Here is a 23,079-nt window from a genome sequence, read left to right as displayed (position 1 = left end):
CCAAACTAATTTGAACTTTCAATCAAAATATGAATTGACTGAAAAAATCATTCATTTTAAATAATAATAATTCTTTTCAGTAAAATATAATAATAGTTTTTTTTTCAGTACCGAATTACGCTGAATTTTCAATTCACTAAAAATTCAATGATTAATTTACCAGAATTTTCCTGAGTTCTATCAATTTTCATGGAATAATTGAACTAAAATGTACAGTTTCCACTGATTTATCCCTCAAATTTTCAATCTTCAATGATGAAATTCCTCGAAATTTCGTGCGGAGAGAATGATTCATTCAAATCTTATGATTCATTCATCGAGACAAAAGATTATGCTCGAAAGAGTCGGGAGAAAGTTCAATTTTCACGCGTTACGATTGATTGAAGTTACATGTTTCGCAACGTAATGAAATACACTGTCTCTCGTTATCTTGAGTTTTCACTTTTTAAACAGCACAACAAATAATGTTAATGCACTTAACGACATTATGTTTAACACCAAAAATTTCCACCGGTAGCGAGGAAAGTGCAGTGAGCGGTAGATGCACTTGTCGCGGATTACAATAGAATTGTCATCATAATCCGGTTGAAACCGTACGCCAATACCAGAGATGACGAGTGAAAATGAAACAACTTCAACTTACATACGATTTCCCACAATGATGTTAACACTGCGATTTAACGCGAAGTGTGAAAAACGATTGCAAGTAATTGAACTCTTGAAAACTAGATCGATATTGAAAGTTCACAGACACTCGGAGTATTTGTCCTTTGGAATGGAAACGGCCAATCAATTAATAAAACCGCGTGATACATACCGAGTGATACTCAATTTCCCAGAAATTGCCGTTGCCATTGACTCTATTTGCCACGAGTTCGTTATCTTCTGTGATCTGTGCTTGGTTCCCATACATTTTTCATTTTTTTTATCTCCTCAATTAAACTGAAACGATGTTTACTACATCATTTACGTAAGGATATCGTTTTTCGAGATGCTATCGACAGAGAACTCTTCCGTTGGAAATGTCCCCCAGTTGTGTGGAAAAATCACTGCGGAGTATTTGAAGCGAAGAATTTCCCGAAGAAGTGAAATTTTACAGAAACTTCCCGACTTATTATACCTGCAAAATCAAAAAGTCTTGAACGTTCAGCAACTTTTATGAAGCTGGTGAGTTATTTCTACGTTCCATTCCGTAAAATTTCTCAGTCGTTGGGGCAAAATTACAGAGTAACAGTGAAATAAAATCAGTAGCGAAGTGGTAAAACGGTTTAATTCGACTCATCTCCCAGTTCAGTTTTTGAGGAATATTTCCGAATCTAAGGGAGATGGCGAAATTTTCGTAATTACATTTGTTGTAATTTGTTCAAATTCGAAAGCATCTCCGAGCCTCGCCATGTCCCCGCACCCAGCACCGACCGCCGAAAATCGTAATTAAGAATTTAAAAAAAGAAGAGTTCCTGACTCCCCCTGATTAACATCCCTGGTGGGGATCGAACCCACGACCTTTGGATTAGAAGTCCAACGCGCTATCCTCTGCGCCACAGGGACAAGATGTTCGTGCTGTGCAGAAATCGTTATACGAACTGAGGCGCGACATAAACGCCAACAAATCCAGATGGCGACTGCGTCCACGAGGTGAATCTTCTCACGGCCAGTGGAACACCGCTGTCACCGCACTAATCCCAACACCTCCCCCCCAATAATCCCAATCAAATCCTCATTTACCCCCTCGCATTTAATTATATTAATTCCCCTGAGACGACTAGTACTAAAAAACAATGACCCCAAATGAAAAAAATCCCGCGTGAAAAAACTTTTTGGCGGGTATTGAGTCGCCCCTCGACGACAGCGCCAACGATTCACGTGCAGTTGCTACGTCCCTGTGTATTACATTCGCGTAGTCAACACAACGGCATCGCAACGAACAAGCTAGATGGCAATAATAAATAAATAAATAAAAACACAGTATAAAATAAAATAGAAATCCAACAAATGCCGGTATTAAACATCGACAAAAGCGTTCCGCCGTCAAGTGCAGTGTGATAATGCCCTTGTCACCGATAAATCGATGGAGTAATTACAAAAATTGAGTGGTGGTAATACGAAATAAAGATTCGGTGACATCGGGCCGAATAAATCCGCGTAATAGTTCAGTATTAAAATAGTGCTGATGTCGCTGACACCGAGGAATAATAAGCGCACGTAATAGCGAGTGGTGGATTGTGATAAAAATCGTGAGGTATCGGTGGTAGAACGGTTATTACATTTGTTTCCTCGTGCCCTGGAGCAAGATGGCCGCTCACGATCATATGACGTTGAAGCGTGTAATACTATTGACAAAGATGGTGAGAAGTATGCGGTCGACAGGCCGCTACAAGTGGAACTGTCGACAGCACTGACTGAAAATTGTCTGGTGAGGGTGGCGGGTAAACAGGAAGGGGCCAGGCCAAAGGGGCCAAGCACACGGGTCACTGATACTCGTGATGCATATGATCACTCTGCGTGGAGAAATGATCATAATTATTCGCATATTATGGATATGCATGCCGTTGAAAAAAATGACAAAACGGCAATGCGTTGCGATGCTTGCGACCAATTTGTGAATAATATCAATAGTAGTAATGTTAATAATGTCAATGATATTGAGACTATTGTTTGCACGAGTTGTGTCAGCGTAGCGCAGACAGTACATTCACCGTCCAGTTCTTTGTCATCATCAACGGACTCACAACCACCAACCCCACCACCAAGACAGAGCTCAAATGATCCGTTGTCAACGAGGGATTATGTTTATTTTGATACAGTCGATAGTGGCAATGGACAGAACAACGAACGCACTTCCTTCCCTGTTACTGGGTAATTTTTAGCAAATTTTTTCGAGCATAACTTTGTCCCAGAAATAATTATTCAATTGTCAAATGATTAAATTGTCTTGCGCGTCAAATGTCTCACGTGATATGAATGAAAGTAATTCTTTGAAATCGGGATCTTTATAAGTTTTATAATAGTTTGGATTTATTATGAACGAATTTATGGAAGAACCATTTTATTTTGATATAGGCGATAGTGCCAATGGACAAAATAACAAACGCACTCCCTTCCCTGTTACTGGGTAATTTTTGGCCAATTTTTTCGAGCATAACTTTGTCCCAGAAATAATTATTCAATTGTCAAATGATTAAATTGTCTTGAGGGTCAAATATCTCACGTGATATGAATGAAAGTAATTCTTTGAAATCGGGATCTTTATAAGTTTTATAATAGTTTGGATTTATTATGAACGAATTTATGGAAGAACCATTTTATTTTGATATAGGCGATAGTGCCAATGGACAAAATAACAAACGCACTCCCTTCCCTGTTACTGGGTAATTTTTGGCCAATTTTTTCGAGCATAACTTTGTCCCAGAAATAATTATTCAATTGTCAAATGATTAAATTGTCTTGAGGGTCAAATATCTCACGTGATATGAATGAAAGTAATTCTTTGAAATCGGGATCTTTATAAGTTTTATAATAGTTTGGATTTATTATGAACGAATTTATGGAAGAACCATTTTATTTTGATATAGGCGATAGTGCCCATGGACAAAATAACAAACGCACTTTTTTCCCTGTTACTGGGTAATTTTTATCAAAATTGTTGTATTAATAATTAGGATGAATCATGTGTTACGCTCAGTTGAGCATAACTTTATCGCGAGAATAATTAGCTAATTATGGAATAATTAAATGATAGGATAACATCCTCTTGAGGCGTCAAATGTCTCAAATCATATAAAATGAAATATTTCTTTGAAAAACAAAAATTTTCTGAATTTAAATATTTATTTTCTTGAATTTTCTAGGATGGAATATCAGAAACTGTTAATCAAAGAAATACTAAATCCCCAAAATCTTCAAAAAATATCTTAATTGAAAAAAAAAATTGTTAAATTTCTGCAGATCTTGAGTTATTGATGATCAAAACGGTCCATTTGCCCCCTCCCTCCGAGAGAGTCTGTACTTCACGAATTTATGGGAGAAAAATTTTCGTTTCTTTTTAAAATCGAAAAAAGTCCTTTGACAATCACGTATTCACCCAGACGACCATTCATCCGAAAATGGTTGACCCTTATGACCCTTAGACTGCAAATAGTCGAATATTATGGATAATCTGGAGAACTTGTCGAGCCCAGAAAGACATCCAAAAAAATCGTAGAATTCCCCTCCCTGAATCCCGCCAGCCACTCTAACAAGCCACTCGGAATTTTTCAGTGCGAAGATAAACGAAGCAGTATCATCCCTTCACCACGTAAAAAATCACCGTCGTGGCTCATGGTCAGACGCCCCAAGCAAGCGTAACTGTCCAAAGAGATCGCCCTCCCTGCCCCTCCTAGTAACCCGATGGACTTGCATCCGTTGCTTACAAACAAATTGCTGCAGTGCAACTCCCATCTGCACAGCTTGCGGTGCAAGTTCAACAATAGCACAAACAAATGGTAATCTCATAGGTGTAAGACGTGGAAAGAGATTGAAGGCCCTGAAACTGAGCAACAAACAAGATCCAAAAGCTGATCTTGTTGCTACAGTGGCATGCGGCCTAGTGTCACGTGTACTAGACATTGGCTGCGCTAATCTCGGCTCAGCAGCTGTACTGGACCGAGATCTGGGTATGGCACAATTGAGTGGTTTTAATCGAGGTGACAGAGTACAAACACACCGCGAAGATTGGCAATTGGTGCAAGTTGATACGATGGAACCAGGTGTACTATCATTCGGTGATACATCTGATTCATCGCAACGTTCACCAAAACGTCAAAGTCCCTCGGTTTACGAGCGCGTCAAGTCCAAGGTGAGTCGGTCACTATCAAACGGCTCAGTTGTTCAAAAAATCACTGGCGACAGCCACGACATACAGCGACCAACAAGCCTGATTGTCTCTGAGACACACAATAGTACAGACGACACACTATGGAGCTGTGATAATTGCACACTTGACAATGCACCTGAATTGGAGCAGTGCGAGGCGTGTGAAGCACCAAGAAGTCCAGCGCCATGCAGTGGTGTTGTAATAAGTGTACCCTCTTGGGAGCCACGTCCACTCTCATCAGCCGGTCCATTATCATACAGACGCTCATTCTCAGAAGTCGAGAGTGTCGCGAGTTCAATGCAAAAAAAATCGGTCAATCGACGTAGTTTGAATGATAATGAACCACCAGCTGTACCGCCTCACTCTGTTGGTTTTAATTCTAGGCCTAAGTACTCGTACATTGGTATTAGTGACCCCGATACTCCACCACCATTGCCGAAGAAACAGAGCAGTAAATTGGCACTAAATGTAACACGTGCACACAGTGAATCAACGAGTCCTGTTGATACACCTGGTACAAGTCCTCTTAAACGCATGTGGACATGTCGAAAGTGTTCATACGCTTACAATCCACTGTGGTCAACTGGTTGTGATATATGCAGTTCATTGAGAACACCACCATCATTACTGCAGCCTAGTTTGATAACTGTTACAAAGGACGGTGTAAGTGGACGTAGTAAAGTTCAATCACCCATTGTCGTGTCGAGAGACAGTGTTAGATATATACCGCGAGCAACCCTGGCTACCGCTGAGTCTGATCTTGATGATCAGATTGAAGTGCCAACGCCAGCATGGACGTGCAGAAAGTGCACTTTATTGAATCCATCAACGAGAACAACGTGCGAAGCTTGTGGTGGTTCAAAGCTCAGAAGTGTCACTCACTTGGAAGATCCAACACTGAGAAAAGGTGAAAGCTGGGTATGTCCATCGTGCACTCTGAGAAATCCCTTGACCGCCCAGAATTGCAATGCCTGCAAGACAATGGCTGACTTTCTGGAGGTACCACGTGACAATCGAACCCCATCAGCACAGCGCAGTTCCAGTCCCAGATTATCTGGTGGAATTGCCAATGTCAAAGTGGCAACACCGAGACACAGTAGAAATTCAGTGAGACGAAATGGACCAACGTCACTTGGTGATAAGAGGCACTCTAGGGTCAAAGAACCGGGGCAAACCCAGTGGCAGTGTAAACTCTGCACCTACGAGAACAAAAGCACAAATGGTACCTGCGAGATGTGCCAAAGCTCCAAGACACTGTCCCAAACACCTGGGGACAGGCTGCGGCTCAGTGAGCCTGGAGCTAGTACTCTCAGAATACAACGACAGGAGAGCGTTGTGATGGAGAATCTGAGGCACATTGAGGAGCGGGAGGCATTGGAGAAGTGGGAGAGAATAGTTCGTTACTGCAAGGAAACTAATGAACCATTTGTCGATGATTCGTTTCCACCAGCGCCCAAATCACTGTACTATAACCCTGCCGATACGAAAGACAACCACGTGGTTCAATGGAGAAGACCACACCAGATCAATGTCGACTCTAGTGTAGATTCTAAACTGCCTTGGGCGGTCTTCAGAACGCCATTACCATCGGATATATCGCAGGGTGTCTTGGGTAATTGCTGGCTGTTGTCGGCATTAGCTGTTTTGGCTGAGAGTGATGAGCTTGTCAAGAGGGTTTTGGTCATGAGGGAGACGTGTCCCGAGGGTGCTTATCAGGTTAGATTGTGCAAGGACGGCAAATGGACAACTGTTCTCGTTGATGATCTTCTGCCGTGTGACAAGAGGGGTCATCTTGTCTATTCTCAAGCGAAGAGAAAACAGCTGTGGGTGCCGCTCATTGAGAAGGCTGTCGCCAAGATTCATGGTTGCTACGAGGCATTGGTCTCGGGTAGAGCTATTGAAGGACTTGCTACGTTAACTGGCGCCCCTTGCGAAAGTGTGCCTTTACAGCCCTCAGCACTGCCGAGCGAAGACGAACTCGATAAGGATCTCATTTGGGCACAATTGCTTTCTTCGAGACAAGCTATGTTTCTGATGGGCGCCAGTTGTGGGGGTGGAAATATGAAGGTCGATGAGGAGGAGTACCAGAGGAAGGGACTGAGACCGAGACATGCGTACTCAGTTCTTGATGTTCGTGATGTTCAGGGGATTAGACTCCTCAGGCTGAGGAATCCTTGGGGCCATTACAGCTGGAAGGGGGATTGGTCGGATGACAGTCCCATATGGACACCTCAGTTGAGGGAGATGTTGATGCCTCATGGGGCCTCTGACGGAGTCTTCTGGATATCTTTTGATGATGTCCTCAAATACTTCGACTGCATCGACATCTGTAAGACTAGGGTTGGCTGGAGCGAAGTCAGGCTTCGAGGGACTCTGCCTCCGTTGTCGTCGTTGAGACATCTTTCGTGTGTTCTTTTGACTGTTCTTGAACCCACGGAAACGGAGTTCACGCTGTTTCAGGAGGGCCAGAGGAACTCGGAGAAGTCTCAACGATCGCAACTGGATCTTTGTGTTGTTGTATTTAGGACTAGATCACCAGCTGCACCTGAGGTGGGACGACTTGTGGAACATAGTAAACGACAGGTTCGGGGATTTGTTGGGTGTCATAAGATGCTGGAGAGGGATTTGTATATTGTTGTTTGTTTGGCGTTCAATCATTGGCACACCGGGATGGAGGATACATCTAGCTATCCTGAGTATGTTCTTGCTATTCATAGTTCAAAACGATTGCTGGTGGAACAGATATCTCCACCTGCTTTTGTGCTTGCTGATGCTATTATCAGTCTGACGTTGGCCAAGGGACAACGCCACGAGGTGAGTTTTGATCATTTTTTCAAGATAAGTTTGAGTTTTAACGATTTTTTAAAATGCGGAATTCCCGATCGAATCGGCCAAAAACTAATGGAATTTTTAATAAAGGTGTGATGGAAATTCGCTAGGTTTTTCTATTAATTTTTTTGTGTGTGAATTTATTATTGAATGTTTAACGATTGCGTTCAAAGAAAAACGCTGAGAAGCCTTTTTGTAGCGCATTAAATTCCCGACAAAAAATCTCTCTTATGAATAACGCTAAGCTTCTTCCTTTGAAATTGATTCCCTCAGTAATTTTTCTATCGATATTGAAGTCGGAAAATGTCTTGACCGTCAATTGAAAAAGGTCTTGCTACTCATTAAGAGACCCCACGTCGATCGTCGTCATTCCATTTTTATTAACCGCCAATTAACCCTCGTAAACGTTTATTTATGTAGTTCTAGAGATTAACTGAAACGGGCTGAAGATAAATAACGAATGATACAACAGACAACGTCAACATAAGATGCAAGCATATTCATTACGATAGAATCGTCAATGTTATCATATTATCTGAGAGCTATGTGGGCTTCATAGAGGGTAAATGCATTAAACTGATGTTTGATTTTTTTCTCCACGCAGGGGAGAGAAGGCATGACAGCCTACTATTTGACCAAAGGATGGGCAGGGTTAGTTGTGATGGTTGAGAATCGTCACGTCAATAAATGGATTCACGTTAAATGCGATTGTCATGAGAGCTACAATGTTGTCTCGACGAGGGGTCAATTGCGCACTGCCGATAGTGTTCCACCGTTGCATCGGTAAATTAATAGTTTTTATCTCGATTTTTCTCTTCGGTTTCGTTGTACCTATTATAGAGGAGAAGACGTATCTCAACGGGGAGGAATTGAACACGTTGTAAAACATTCAGAATTATTCTGTTTCCGAATGAAAGCTTATGTACACATGAGAAATTTTCTTATAAGGAATCAATCGAATTTCATGATTTTTTTCATGAATATAGATTTTAATAAGCTCTATTCATTGACACCAATTAAAATTAAATTTTTCTGAACATTTTTTTTAAACAATTGAAGAATTAAAAACCAGTCGATAATTTCGCAGATTATTATGAATCACCAATTCAATTAATTGAAATTGAAATACGATTGAATGAAATTTGTTCATCATTTGGTAAAAATACAAGAATTTTTTGGTAAAATGAACAGTCGATGGATAAAAAATAATAATTCAATCTGTATTTAACTGGAATCATATTGAGATACGTCTTTTACCCAGGATTTAGGGAGGAATGTCAAGAGATATTTTTCAGCGGAAGAAATCCTCTGGAAAAATATCTTTTACCATTCTCTCGGAAACTTTGAAACTGTGAAAAAACCTGAGGAATAATTCTCGAATAATTCCTTCGACTAAAATTCATTATTCTCATTTCAGACAAGTAATAATTGTGTTGACACAACTCGAAGGTAGCGGTGGCTTCTCCATAGCTCATCGTCTAACACACAGATTAGCAAATAGTGGTAACTTACATGACTGGGGCCCACCAGATACTCAGCATTGTCCACCAATTGATACTCAGGTCGAAGGATTGCACAGCCCTCGACTGATCACGTGAATTGCAACACTTCTGTGCAGCGGTATTTCGAAGGAACTGAAAAAAATACAGGAGATATTGAGATATGGGAGAATTAAATGCTGTGAAAATAAACTCATGATCTTCTTTCGTTATTGTAATTAAATGATACTGTATGATTCAATGTGATGAAAAAATCCATGACAAAGAGATATTTAGACGTGGATGAAGGTGATAGTTCAATAAAAATTTCTTGGTTTTTTTAAATTACCAGTGAAACTCGATTATTCCGTAAGTTAAAGTAACAATTGGATTGGGAAGGAGTTATTTACGTTCGTTAAAAAAAAGTTCATGATGATCAGTAATTGAGAAGTGACAAATCCAACAATTTTTGCTTGAATATTATAAGAAAAAAAATGAAAACAAATTATTTTCTCAACGTAACGTTTAAGTGTCGTAAAGAATGAATGTCGAGACTTCATGAGAAAGCATAAGAAAATTTACTGTGAAGAGTTTGCAATTAATCGTCTTAAAAATGGACCACTTTGGTTCAAATTTCCATAATTTCCCGAATTTTTCCGTTGATTTGTCGATTGAAGTATTGAATAAGTATTTTATATTGTGGCTTACGATCAATTGTTTCTCTTAAAATTTGTTATTAAATTAATTTGATGTAAGGTGAATGCATTTAATGACAGTGCTACGATACCAAAGATAATATTTGCTGAAATAATGGTGATCATGTTCGATTTTTACACAATTTACTGTAATTGAACCTAGATATGTTTCATTGCAATTATTGAATTTCATGGATGATATTGAAGTTGAATACAACATGACATTAATTATTGCTGAGAGAACGTGATTGCAGTTGCCGATGGCATAGATCACTCTGGGAGTTCATTAAATCCTTCAATTCATCTAGGAATCAAGTGATCATGGAAATGATAATAATAGTTTGGCTAAGGGTTCTGTCATTGTCTTCAATTACGAGAGAATTGTATTATTTTTATTAAGTCGTCGCACTGATTTCGTATTGTTCTTTTATACAAATGCATTCGTAGCACAAATGATATTTAATAAAGAATATAATTTTGTTATTTGATAATGGTGAAGATTATATTTGCGCATTTATGATTATTCGGTTTGTATTTGTTCAACGCACAAAATGAGCTGTATTTGAAGATTTTGGGGTTGATTGTTCGAATTTTTTGGTGAAGTTGTGACACTTACTGAATAACATAGGAGATTTACTCGATGATGAGGGAATTTATGACGACAAGACCAGAGATTTTTTTTCGGGTGAAGAAAAATTCTCTGGAAAAAGTCTGTTGGCTTTTCCCAATGGATTAATTCTATTGAGCTTCATAATCTCGTAACTAAATTGTTGTATGGGTGTTGTTGAGTACATTTTTTGCATAATGTTAAAAAGGAATCGATGGTATTTTACATGATTTTAATTAAATGAGTTGCATTCGAAAAATTTAGTGTTTAGAGTGAGAATTCTTCAATATAAAATTTAAAAAAATATAAAATTGACGTGATAATGTGTAGATTTCTGAGAAAATGTCAAAAGATCTTTTTTGTAGCTGAGGAAATTCTTTACGAAAAGTTCGATCAACATTTTTCTTTAAAACCCCTCGTGATGAAAATAAAAAAACTAACAAGCCTGAGTAATCGATTCCTTCAATTGAGTTATACGACTTCATCACTGAATTGTTCTACATGTATTATTGAGTGAGTTTTTTGCATAATTTTAAAAAGACCTTAATAACTTTCCAAAAATATTCTAGGTGAATTTAATAAAATGAGTTGTGCTCGCTAAATTTGGTGTTTAGTATTCGAATCCTGTATTGGAGTTGTAAAAGTCAGTAAATAAACTGCGAAATTAACCCGACAATGAGTGAATTTATGAGAAAAAGCCAAAAGATTTCTTTTGCTACTGAAGAGATTTTATACAAAAAGTTCTCCGAATATTTTTCTCCGAAATTCCTTGCCATCGAGATAATTAAACAATTACCAATTAATTACACCCACTGAGTTTTACGACTTCACTGAATTGTTCTATGAATGTTGAGTGATTTTTTCAGCATAATCTTGAAAATAATTCTGCCTCTGTTGTCACTCCATTACACCTCTTCATTTATTAAATTTTAAAAATTAACAAATTTAAGATGAATCTCAAGATGAAAAATCATGAAAAATTAAATCGCATGATATTGATAAATCGTGTGCTGTGAGATATGTCGAACAATTGCGTAGTTAATAACCCTGGCTAAACAAACGTCAAACTGCCATATTCTGCGACCCAAGGCAATGGTGCAAGTGGCGTAAGGTGATTGAAATTTTTGAATGTTCAAGACGAAGCAGAAAATTGTTTGGGAGACAATACCTTAATAAAGAACAACTGTGATGGTTTTCTGATCGAAGGAGAGTGACTCCCGGTTCAAATAAAACCATTTTACCACTGAAGATGACAGTGAACATGAAAAAAACGATCTTATCCTCTTGATTTCGACCCTGTCCTGGAGAACACACGAGGACGCATGCCTCTATCATTTAAAAAATTGTAAACCTGTGGAATATCAATTGATACTGTGTCACGAGCGAGAACATTCTCAATTCCAACGTGATATTTTTCAATAAACCGAAAATTTCACCTCAATTGTGTTCTCGTCAACATTTTATTCGACAAATGCAATAAATTCATCATTTCAGTTCGAGTAGTGGCTAGTCTAGCTGCAGGGACAAATAAAAATTGAAGAGTAAAACCGTTCACTGCACCCAATTATTCAAAAATAGATCATAGACGACGATTCACACGTATGTGCATGTGAATACGCAATTAATCACCGAAAACCCATCGACTCCAGGATTAATATCAGATGATAATTGAGCTGACCATTTGTGCCATAAACAACCACCACCGAGAGAAGAAAAACAAAAAATTAGAGCCCATAACTAGTGATCAATAATTTTATAACGACGCCGAATCACTCGATTGACATGTAAATGTGACACGAGACATTTATTTGTCATCGCAGAATTAAAAAAAAATCTATTTTACTTAATGCGTAGTTGTTGATATTACGAAACGCTCTTGCAATATCTGAATAGTAAAAAATCTGAGCAATGACACCTCGTGATTGTTAATGGGATCGTCGATTAATTTATACCCTTCGTTAAATTATTCATAATTTGTCCAATGAAAATGGCTATAAGAAAAAATGCAATTTGTTCATGGGAATCAATAAATGAAGTCTGAAACCGTGAAGATGATAATTATTTTGAAGAAAAAATGACTATAAGGATTTGAATGTCTTTTACACATACGAGAGAAGAGTTGAGAAATAATTGTAAATAATCAAGGATGGAAACAAAATGGATAACAATCGAGATGTTATTTATCTATTCAGAGAGAATACGAGAGATTTTTAAAATGAAATGAAAAATAATAATAATGTATTGGATAATTTCGTGACAATTTCGAATGTTTTTCCTATGATTTTGCATGCTTGATCGTTGCTGTCACTGGGTAATGCTATACGATACTGCATAAATAATGGAATAATAATGATAGAAAAAAAAATTAGTACTATATTGAGAATGAGAAGTAGAGGGTGATGTACTGATTGTCATAAATCACTTGGACTGAATTCGTTAAACGTGTAAATAATGCACATTGAATACTCGTCTTGCTCAACCACCTTTCATTATTTTCATGAAAATGGATTAATCATTGTTTTGAGTTCATTCAACGAGTGGCAAGGAGCGATAATAATAAAATGTGATATCCAACTAAAACCGCCAATTGATTAATAAGTGGATTAGCACTTGCGTGAATTAATTAGATACATTCGTTGTCGAATTCAATCCGATGATTGTAGACGTGAGTACCTCACCGACAATGTACCTAGATATATATTCTTAATATGTGAAGGGGAATGGAGGCGGTTATGATAATAATTATGAGGGAATTCAATTGTGTGGGGATTTGGGTTTGGAGGAAGGTGAAGCGCAATGAACATTCTTCAATCGGTGATATCTTATGAAATGATGATGCGATTTGAGCGAGTCAGGTGTCGTTTTAAGGATATCCAAAAAATTTCCTTATTTACTCTTATTTATTAACTTTTTTTCATTATTGGGAGTACTGATGAGAATAATAATACTCTATTTGTCTTATAATTCAATTGTTAGTCTAGGCAGATTACACCTTTTTTCATTCGACTGAAATTCAGTATCACATTTTTCTCTTTCCCAATCTGGGTCTCTTCTTGGGCCTTCCACTGGACTTTGGATTTTGTTGTTTCATTTTCTTTTCAATTAATACATTGACAAAATTTTCTCCCATTCTCATTGACTATGCATTAGTATGGTGTACTGATTTTTCCAACTTCCCATGATCTAATATATACTTGAAATAAACACGGAAATGAACAACAATACCGATAATAAAATAAGGTTTCCGAAAGTTTAAGCAATTTCAATCAGTCATTTATAAACAACGAATGTTTAAAAAATAATAATTCTGCGCGCAATGTAATTTGAGTGACGCTGAATATTCACCATTTAAAAAAAAAAATTTCCTCACGCAATCTAATTGGCAAATTTGATGATTAAATATTAAACTGCAGAAAATACTTGGATATCCTTAAATATCGTAAAAGTACCTTTGAAATGAAAAAAAAAAGTTGAATTTCGCTCTGAGATCCTCGAGTTATTGACGATTGAAGATTGTTCATTCTAGTTTAGCTCTTAATTTTGTATCTGAGAAGTGGTAAAACGTGATGGAAAATATCTGCTGAATTAGCGCCGCGATTTAACTGGGTGGCATGTCATATAGAATAATGCCAAGAGACTTTCTTGAAGCTGAGAAAATTTAGTACAAAAATATCCTTTGACACTATCTTGTAGAGACTTTCATTATCGAGATGATTTCAGGATTAATCAGGACTACAACCAAAAAATCAATGATTTATGATATATACTGTTCCGTTTTTCCACTTCGTCATCAAACCCAAAAATGATCTATTTGTCTCTCCTAGGATCTCCCCGCAAGAAAAAAATTCATGTGTGAATTCCTAAAAAAACTAGTGTTCCAAGACATTGAGTCACCAATTAAAAATGTCACGAATTAATTTACATTTCTCCATCATGTAATGATCAAACAATTACCAGCAACCATTGGAAGTCAATGAAATAACTTTTACGTGATCCCCAAAATGGAAAAAAAAATCCCAAAAAATGCCCTGGATGGACTCGAATCGGCAATCAACGATGTGATAGTCTGTGCAATGTTTTGAAACGAAAAAAAAATTCCAAAAGAGAAAAAACTCCATGCGAAATCTTCAATCGATCAACACGATTTGACACCAAACAGTCACGATGAATTTCTTTTTTCGTTGACGAAACCAAACGTGAGTGTTTGATGTCTGAATATTCACATTAAATATTGAAATTGATGCATAAATATCGGATAGATCCATATTTTCGACAAATATATGGATGTGTGCAGATATATTTACACCGATATTTAATATACGATACACGGAATATTTATTACAAAAATATTATTAAAAAACAATGATACCTATTGAAATTGTGTTGTCCCCCTGATTTGTATTGTGTAGATACGTTTAATAATAAATTCAAATATTATCTAAACAGTTATCCTCTTCATTTGTTTATTAATAATTGATTTACTGATGATTTCAAACGAATTCATCACGCACTCTTTAATAAATCGATTAGTTATCGTTTCTTGTATGTAAGATTTTTTCAAATTTAGGCTTTCGACGATTATTCAAAAATTAATCATCGAAATCTTTTCAATTATGGCTTACAATATTCATTTGGATATTATCTCGGTTGAGTTCGAAGATGGTGACGATCGCATCATTTACTTTGAAATTATAACCTTAAAAAGCATTTAATCGTGGTTTAGTTCGGATTTAGTCGGAGTTTAGCCAGGGTTTAATCAGGATTTAGTCGGAGGTCAGCCAGGGTTTAGTCGGGAATTAGTCGGAGGTTAATCAGGGTTTAACCAAGGTTTCATCATGATTTAATCAATGTTTAGTGGAAGTTTAAACCAGTTTAATTTTAATTTAGTCGGCGTCTATTAGAGTTTAACCATCAGGGCATATGGAGCTCATGTTAGACATTTGAGACATTTAGGGACCATATTAAGGTTTCATGGCTGGTATATCTCCTTCCCCAATTTACCATTCAGAAGCAAATTGCTAATTCATTAGCAAAAAAGTTATACTGGTCTTAAGTCCAGTTTAAGGAAAACTATTCAGGAGAAAAATAAAATTCAAATAATTTACTTACGACCGAGGAGCCATCAACATTGTATCAGGAGCATGAACTCTTGTGATATCAAATTTTACATTCATGTTGTTTTCACTCACTCTGTCTAGTTAACAATAAATTCAGTTCACTGAAAAAACTTATCTCAAATTGCCTTTAAAAAAAAGCTATTGAATTTTCCTGAGGTTAAACTTTAGGAAGGATCCCTACTAATTTGAAATTAATGACAGAAAACCGAATATGCACTTTCTTGTTTTAATTCGGTTAATTCATTCGGAAGCAAATTGCACTTATTTAAATCAAAAACTCCCCTTAAATCACAAAAAAAATGTTTAACCCTCAAAACACTAATTGTGATCACTTTTCATAATCCCCCGGCTCTCGCGACATTTATCAACTGTTGGTCATACAAAAATGCGCAGAAGAATGCATTTACAATTTAGCATTTGTCGAAACTCGAAAAACGAAAATTCAAGATGGCCTCAGCAATGGACATTGACGACGAGGAAATTGATTTGCCCACTTCAAGCAGTGGAAGAGGCGATAAAAAACGGTTTGAAGTTAAAAAGGTGAGATTATTATTCGATAATTAAAAAGTTGAATTAATCATTCAGGCGAATATGAGGGTTTTATAAAGGGGACAGGGCATAACCTCACAATGTCGCTATTCGCTTTGTCACGATTTTGTTTTGATGAGTGATAAGGATCATCGATGACTTTCTGGATTAATTAGATTATTAATTTTTGATTTATGTTTAATGGGGATTTTTCGTAATTTCAGTGGAATGCTGTGGCTCTCTGGGCATGGGGTACGTTGATTCGATTTTTAATGGAACATGTTTGAGAGAAAAAAGTGAAAATTTTGGGACGAAAATGGGAAATTCGTGGAATTGAACGATTTAATGATTTAATTACCTTGCAGACATCGTCGTGGACAATTGTGCCATCTGCAGGAATCACATAATGGACCTTTGCATCGAGTGTCAGGCGAATCAAGCGTCAGCAACCAGTGAAGAGTGCACAGTTGCTTGGGGTGTCTGTAATGTGAGAATTTTTATTTGTTAATTTTGTTTGAATTCAAGTGGAGTGATTTCATGGTATTTAATGTGTCTGTTTTGGTTCTAGCATGCATTCCATTTCCATTGCATTTCTCGCTGGCTCAAGACTCGACAGGTGTGTCCATTGGATAATCGTGAGTGGGAGTTCCAGAAGTAAGTATAAATTTTTAAACTTTTTCTGAATTTTGAATTTATAATTGCCTTTCCTTCATTCATTAGAATTAGATTTTTCTACACATCTCATTCTGTTGAGATATTTTCTATTGAATTTCATCGGTTCAAATCTTCCAAGTTTTTTGTTTGATTTTTTAATGAAAAAAACAGAAAGATAGAATGAACAAAAATAATGAAAAAAATTGACCTGTATTGAAAAATCTTAGACAGTGAGACTACAACAGTCAGTGTCAATTGCAAAATCTGAAGAACCGCTGAGGTGATGTTGCTCAGAATTTAATCAGTTTTAAGTTACATGGAAATACATCCATTGCGTGAAAAAAAATTGAATCGCATCGTTTGTTTGAGAGAAATCGGAGCACAAAATTTTGGTCACATCCACGCACACACATACCGGTCTCTAAAAAATGTCGGGAGAGTTTCTAGGGGTCACGAAACCTGGAGAAATGAAATTTCCACAATCACTGCCTCCCTTCGGGTCGGGAAGTTAAAAAAAAAAACAAACGAAGCAAAATATTAAATTTGCGGCGTTTCTCCCATAGGATGACCAATCTAGGGTCAATAGAGGATGCAGATTCGATTTTTCATTTTACCACTTGCTAATGTTTTTTATGCTGTTATTAATTCATGTTCAACTCTTTTTGCTTCAGATATGGACATTAACCTGCCTTCATCAACTAGAAATGACGTTGGAACTAACCGGAGGATTTCGTTTTCACCTATTAAAATTCAAAAATCAACATTGCAAAAGGATGGTAGCAAAATATTCCCGAGAAAATCCCTCCAAGGACATTACTCATACTTGTTACTTCAATCCGAGGTCCCAATTTTCAGCTTTAACTGGCTAAATTATCTCTAAATTATCTTTTCTATTGTATCAGCCCCTCCAAAATCCCAACAGTTTCGATCGAGTGACTTCGGGGTTGTCACTAAAATAGATGTAAGACTTGAATAAAGAAAAGTGTTTATTAATTTCTGGTCTTCTGTTCAATGGCATTACCAACGAGACGTTAATACCATCGACAATTAGAGAACCTCAAGAAAGAAAAAGGGTAACACGCTTCTAAACCTCAAACGAAAAGAAAACGACAATTTCTCCATCAGCGACACTTGTATTGTTTACATCTGATCTGCCGCCAATTTATTCTTGGTGCATTATCCGTCGATAAATTATCCGATATTTCATGTGTTTACAATTTCGGATGATAAACAGTAAGTAGCGAGGGTACTTACTGTTACCCGAGAATCCTCTCTTTTCGATTCCAATGATATTCACTTCTTCACAATGTTTTCCCATTTGTATTATCACCGATAGCGGGAAGGGGCTATTTGTACAGTTTCAGATGGTCACATTCCGTTTTGGACACGTTCTAGGGAAAATGGCGGCAGTACGGAATATGGGCACGGAAATTTGTGGACAAATTCCCGGATGGGGAGATTCTGACAAGGTGGTTAAAAACAGAGATATAATACCTAGCGCGTTCGTCGACTCCCGAGCTTACGGAAATTCGGAGAGACATAGCCTGCGTAGCGGTCCAGTCTCTCTCTTTGTCTGCAGAAAGCGTTGTGGGAGAGCAGAAGGCAATGTAGAGGGGGAAATACTGAACATGGCCGCACGCACGGTGGTCTGATGACAAAAGACGTGCGCGAGCATCCCCCTCTCTCTGGGCAGCGTTCCCCTACCACGACGCCATCTATCCCCACCACCATAGCTCGGTCTCTGTCATTTAGAGAGATCGAGATACTCCCTTACATAGGCTGTGTCTTTTGCACAGTACAGTCTATCTATGGTGCTTGCCTCTTCTAGAGTGAGAGAATATAACCACATTGAACAGAAGAAGTACAGTCTATCTCTGTACGGGATCCGTAGCGCGTATACTGTGGGTAAGATACGGAACGTGCGCTCTATGTATTGGGGACGCTATAAATCGCTGCGATGTCTGGTGGGTATCGCCTGCACTAAGAAAAATGGCCGTCCGATGGTTTATCGTTGGTACTTCAATCAATTACTTTGCAAATCCTCAAGTTTTTCTAAAATATGACACCATCGGAACTTCGAGTACAACAATAAAAAACAATACAGAAATGAATGAGTCGAAGAGGAACTACTACTGTCAGCTCCAATGGGAGGGTTTGAACAAGTTTGAACGGGTAAACCATCGGTCGTCCATGTATGGGGGCGATCACCACGCCGCCATCGGTAAATAGCGGTCCCAATTATATCTCTATGTTTTGGTCACGTTCTAGGGAAAATGGCGGCAGTACGGAAGACGGTGAAACAGATGGGCACGGAAATTTGTGGACAAATTCCCGGATCGGGAGATTCTGACAAGGGGGTTAAAAAGGGCTCAGTAAATGTCTCACTGTCGATGTGTTTAGTGCAGTGGCACAGTGTAAGATGGCGGCATTACTCTCTTTCAAGCGGAATTACTAACTGAATCGAACTGGCCATCGGACCAGTGGAGAAGTAAAAGAGCAATTAGCAACGAGAAAAAGGTTTTCAACGATGCATTCAGAAATGACGGCGATCTTTTGAAAGGTAATTATCAATTTTGGGAGAATCTTTTGCGCACACTCGAAGGCAAAATGTCGAAATGAAAAATCTTCATTTCCACCAGGAGCCAAAGTGTCAGATCTTGGATTTTTCCAGAGGGAAAGTCGACTTTCGGCAAAATCCAATTTTTTCGCCGAGTGAATGTTGATTCTGTATTTTCTCATGCATTTATTCATATTTTTGGAGATTTCATGGTTAAGAACTGTATTGTGTAAACATCGCGAAAAACAGTTTTCACTCCCTTACTACTCTCAAGTACGTTTCCGAGGGGGTTGGTAATTTTTAAGGGGAACAAGGGAGCCCTGAAGAACATGCTCCAATAGAAATTTTTTTTTTTTACTTTTCAGGTTGAAAAAAAAATTTTTTTTTCTTCAAATCGCAAAAAAATAGCTTTTTACCCTTCTACTAGTAGCCCCCTAGTAATTAGATAAAAACATGAAAATAATTGGAAAAATGAATTAATTAATCACAAATGATGGAATATAATTAATTGATAATGATGATCAACAACAGTTTTCCGAGGAATATTAGGGGAGGGTGGGATAAAATGGACCATTTAGACTTTTTAAAAATTATTCATAAGTCAGCAACAAATTTATCAATTGAGCTCAGGTTAGGCTCATCACAAAGGGAAAGAATTGTTCTTTGTATTGAAAGAAAAAGTTATTAAATTTTATGAACATTTCAAGCCCTCATTAACATTTAAAAAAAAGTCACAAGTGTCCGTTTTACCCCAATCTCCCCTGCCGTTTATTTTGATAAATCATCAACGTTAAAGCGTGATAAACAAAAATGATTAAGAGAAATGCGTTAATTAATTAATAAAGAGGAATACAAGCGATTTTACGCTGCGATTGAAGTTTATTTCGCTTTTTACGAGTTCTAGAGCGTTATAAAAATTTAAAAAAAATTCCCGGCGAAAATTTAAATTTCTTTCATGGCTGACATTTTGGTGATTTCACAAGATGGCGCCTGTTGTGAATTCCGAACAAATGGTTGGCTTATTTCGTTACCGGTAGCAACAGCGCCAAGCCGACAGCCTCGCGTCATTCGCAGGCTCCTTGCCATGTAAATAACAAAGGAGTTTTGAAATTCTGGGTTTCTCGGTGAGATGTGATGAGTTTAATCACTGAATTCGATTCAAGAGTGATTAGACAATTAGTTAGGGAAATGGCACGTCTAGCTACTCTTTACGATGTGTCTGGGGTTGTGAATGACGTTCTCCCACCGAATAAAGCTGTTATCGGTTTTTTACACGAGGGCAAATTGAACAGCGCTTTGTTGACCAATTCACAGTTTTATTATGAAGGAAAACATATTCCAGCTAATCGAGTTTTGAGTGATTATTTGCGAGCTGGGGTTACGGTAAGTTGATTTTGAATAATTATTTTTGTAAGACATCTTCATAACTAAGTATGTTGACAATTGTCATGGGTAGAAATTACTGTGCGGAGAACATTTTTTAGGGTTGGATCTGTTCTGCAAAAGTGGTATTTGAGAAAATTTTTATTTTTTTCAGACATTCAGGGGTATTCATCAATAACTGAGCAATGTTTGACATAAGAAAATGTTGATTTCCAAGAATTAATTAATTCCCATAGAATTATATTAATTAAAATGAAAAACAACTTTGTTAACAGAATATGGGGAACTATTAAGAGTTGAGTCTTTTTAAAAATGCGACGAGAATTATGACAGATACCGAAATCTTTGAGAAGACCACTCTTGTGGCTGCTATCCCTCTCTACAAAAATGATCTTTATGAATTTTTTTTCATCTCCTATAGATAAGAAGATATCCATCAAAATAAAAAAAATCGTGTTGCGAAATGTCGAATAATTTGAAGATTCTGTTTATCTTCAGGAGTGAATATCTCAGGAACTGTTTTACATAGCGAAATTTTTGTGAAGATCATTTTTGTGAACCCTATTCGTCTCTTTAGAAATGGTTATTATCAAAATTCGTCTATCTCATACAGATTCAAAGATATGTATCAAAAACCAAAAGTCCCTGTTCTCACAAAACGCAGAATAATTTGAACATGAACTCCGTCTCCATAAAAAGTTCTTTATTTTCAGGTAAAATTTTCATGTGAAACATCTCAAGAGACGAAAAAGGATACCCCGTGTCGCTGGGTCATCACCACCTGTTGGTGTGTCGACAAGAATCCCCTGAATCGTGTCACAATAACAAGAGGGGTTGACGATGTACTTGGAAAAGTGAAGAAACTGGGAGGACGTCATGGGATAATATCAGTGTTTGATGGCACCAAGTACACGCATGATATTTTGTTCCTCGCCAGCAGATTCTACGTCGATGGGAAGAGGTTTCCAGCGGGGAAGACACTCACTGCTGGGCTCCACGAGGGTGAATCTGTCTTTGTTGACGCTATTCCTTGCATTCCTGAGGAGAATGATGAATGTTGCAGTTGGTTTGCCACCTGCGTATTCAAGGGCCGAAGACCCAAAATTATTCATGATAATGGGCATGATAATGGACATAAGGTGCATCGAGGGGAGATTGGACATCAGGTGGAGGAGACTGATAGCTTTAGGAGTCAATATCTGGAGTTTGTTAATCTGGTAATTGATGTTTACTTCGTTATTCCCAGTTTTAATATCTGATTCTTGACGTTTTTAGTCAAATGAGATTAGAATTGCAAAAATTATTGAATAAAAATCCTCAATTTTTTAAGAGCTGATTTTTTTAGCAATGGAATTGATTTGAAAAATTATTTAGTGCGTTAAAATGGTGTTTAATGAAGTGTATTTTGATTTCTTCAGTTCAATCGCCTGCTTTTTGATATTCTCATTCAAATAACAATTGAATTGCAAAATTCCTGAATAAAAATCCTCATTTTTTCAAGAACAGAATTTTTTTATCAATAGAATTGATTTTAAAAAATTATTTAGGGTTCTCAAATCATACTGGATTCATTGTATTTTCATTTTTCAGTATGTGTACAACCCTCACACTGTGTACGTCACAGGTGCAGGAACTATTCTCAGAATATTGGACGAAGAGTTTGGGATTATCATAGGAGAGTTTAAGAAGAATGTTTTTCAAACTGTCTTATTTCATCGTAAACATTTCTTCATGTTTGGAACTAATCTTGTGCCTTATGACATTCGTGCATTGCTTTATGAAGGTAAATTATCATTTTTCATAAATTCGTAAATAAACCTCACATTGTTAAAAAATTAATTAGGTTTCTGCTGATTTTCAGAGGATCGAGTGAAATTTGTGGTTGTGGGAGCACCCCCTGGCTTCGCCACAGAATGGATAGCTGTTCAGGTTTCTATCCAGAGAAATTCTGACGCTTAAAAGTATTACAACACCGAATTCTGTCCACAGTGCCAAGTGTTTCATCAAGTGTTCATTATTCTAATAATATTTATGTTCTCTAAATATTACAAACTTTAAGTGAGATTATTATTACTGAACGACTGTTCAAGCCACTGGCTCAAAGAATAAAGTTTAATAATTGATTACAAAGCTGGATTTGAATCACAAACCCTGAGGTTTCTTCACAGTTGACCCCAATGTAAGACAGAACATTACCCAAAATTCTCCGATGAAGCAATTCAGAATCCGTGAAATTTAAATTTGCACGACTCGACGAGCATTCGATGAATTTTATTGTTTTTTGTTACAGAAACATTTCATGCGTTGAATTCTTCCACTGGGTAAGTGGAGTCATGGTGAACACAAGGTTTACGAGGTTCGTATGTGTTTCTTAACTGC

At 37.3% G+C, this 23,079-nt stretch overlaps 3 protein-coding genes and 1 non-coding gene across 4 annotated transcripts; 3 read left to right on the top strand and 1 right to left on the bottom strand.

Annotated features, from left to right (window-relative positions):
• Positions 1–1,475: 1,475 nt before the first annotated feature.
• Trnar-ucu lies at positions 1,476–1,548 on the bottom strand. The gene has a single exon. It is a non-coding gene; the product is annotated as a tRNA-Arg (tRNA).
• A 358-nt stretch (positions 1,549–1,906) lies between these two features.
• Positions 1,907–11,063, top strand: LOC107041112 (calpain-D). The gene is made up of 4 exons (XM_015261510.1): positions 1,907–2,856; positions 4,258–7,666; positions 8,286–8,464; positions 9,099–11,063. The coding sequence occupies exons 1-4, from the start codon at positions 2,534–2,536 to the stop codon at positions 9,277–9,279; spliced, it is 4,092 nt and encodes a 1,363-aa protein (XP_015116996.1). The 5' UTR covers positions 1,907–2,533; the 3' UTR covers positions 9,280–11,063.
• A 4,949-nt stretch (positions 11,064–16,012) lies between these two features.
• LOC107041044 (RING-box protein 1A) lies at positions 16,013–17,753 on the top strand. Its single transcript, XM_015261403.1, has 5 exons — positions 16,013–16,118; positions 16,331–16,358; positions 16,472–16,593; positions 16,675–16,760; positions 17,432–17,753. The coding sequence occupies exons 1-5, from the start codon at positions 16,026–16,028 to the stop codon at positions 17,442–17,444; spliced, it is 342 nt and encodes a 113-aa protein (XP_015116889.1). The 5' UTR covers positions 16,013–16,025; the 3' UTR covers positions 17,445–17,753.
• Positions 17,754–20,363: 2,610 nt separating this feature from the next.
• Positions 20,364–22,798, top strand: LOC107041120. Its single transcript, XM_015261522.1, has 4 exons — positions 20,364–20,700; positions 21,414–21,917; positions 22,291–22,483; positions 22,562–22,798. The coding sequence occupies exons 1-4, from the start codon at positions 20,452–20,454 to the stop codon at positions 22,657–22,659; spliced, it is 1,044 nt and encodes a 347-aa protein (XP_015117008.1). The 5' UTR covers positions 20,364–20,451; the 3' UTR covers positions 22,660–22,798.
• Positions 22,799–23,079: the final 281 nt, after the last annotated feature.

Source organism: Diachasma alloeum, unplaced genomic scaffold (assembly GCF_001412515.2).
Source record: "Diachasma alloeum isolate Michigan unplaced genomic scaffold, Dall2.0 Dall_scaffold_00354, whole genome shotgun sequence".
In the NCBI taxonomy this organism is placed as follows: Eukaryota; Metazoa; Arthropoda; class Insecta; order Hymenoptera; family Braconidae; genus Diachasma; species Diachasma alloeum.
The sequence above is the reverse complement of the archived record's forward strand: the minus strand, read 5'-3'. Positions and strand labels throughout refer to the sequence as shown.

Excerpts from the sequence above, each read along its gene's own strand:
- LOC107041112 (XM_015261510.1), top strand. The coding sequence starts at position 2,534 with ATGGATATGCATGCCGTTGAAAAAAATGACAAAACGGCAATGCGTTGC. Across the intron at positions 2,857-4,257 it reads ACTTCCTTCCCTGTTACTGG|TGCGAAGATAAACGAAGCAG; the intron begins GTAATTTTTAGC and ends GGAATTTTTCAG. Across the intron at positions 8,465-9,098 it reads AGTGTTCCACCGTTGCATCG|ACAAGTAATAATTGTGTTGA; the intron begins GTAAATTAATAG and ends TTCTCATTTCAG.
- LOC107041044 (XM_015261403.1), top strand. The coding sequence starts at position 16,026 with ATGGCCTCAGCAATGGACATTGACGACGAGGAAATTGATTTGCCCACT. Across the intron at positions 16,359-16,471 it reads TGTGGCTCTCTGGGCATGGG|ACATCGTCGTGGACAATTGT; the intron begins GTACGTTGATTC and ends ATTACCTTGCAG. Across the intron at positions 16,594-16,674 it reads TTGCTTGGGGTGTCTGTAAT|CATGCATTCCATTTCCATTG; the intron begins GTGAGAATTTTT and ends TTTTGGTTCTAG.
- LOC107041120 (XM_015261522.1), top strand. The coding sequence starts at position 20,452 with ATGAGTTTAATCACTGAATTCGATTCAAGAGTGATTAGACAATTAGTT. Across the intron at positions 20,701-21,413 it reads ATTTGCGAGCTGGGGTTACG|GTAAAATTTTCATGTGAAAC; the intron begins GTAAGTTGATTT and ends CTTTATTTTCAG. Across the intron at positions 21,918-22,290 it reads ATCTGGAGTTTGTTAATCTG|TATGTGTACAACCCTCACAC; the intron begins GTAATTGATGTT and ends TTCATTTTTCAG.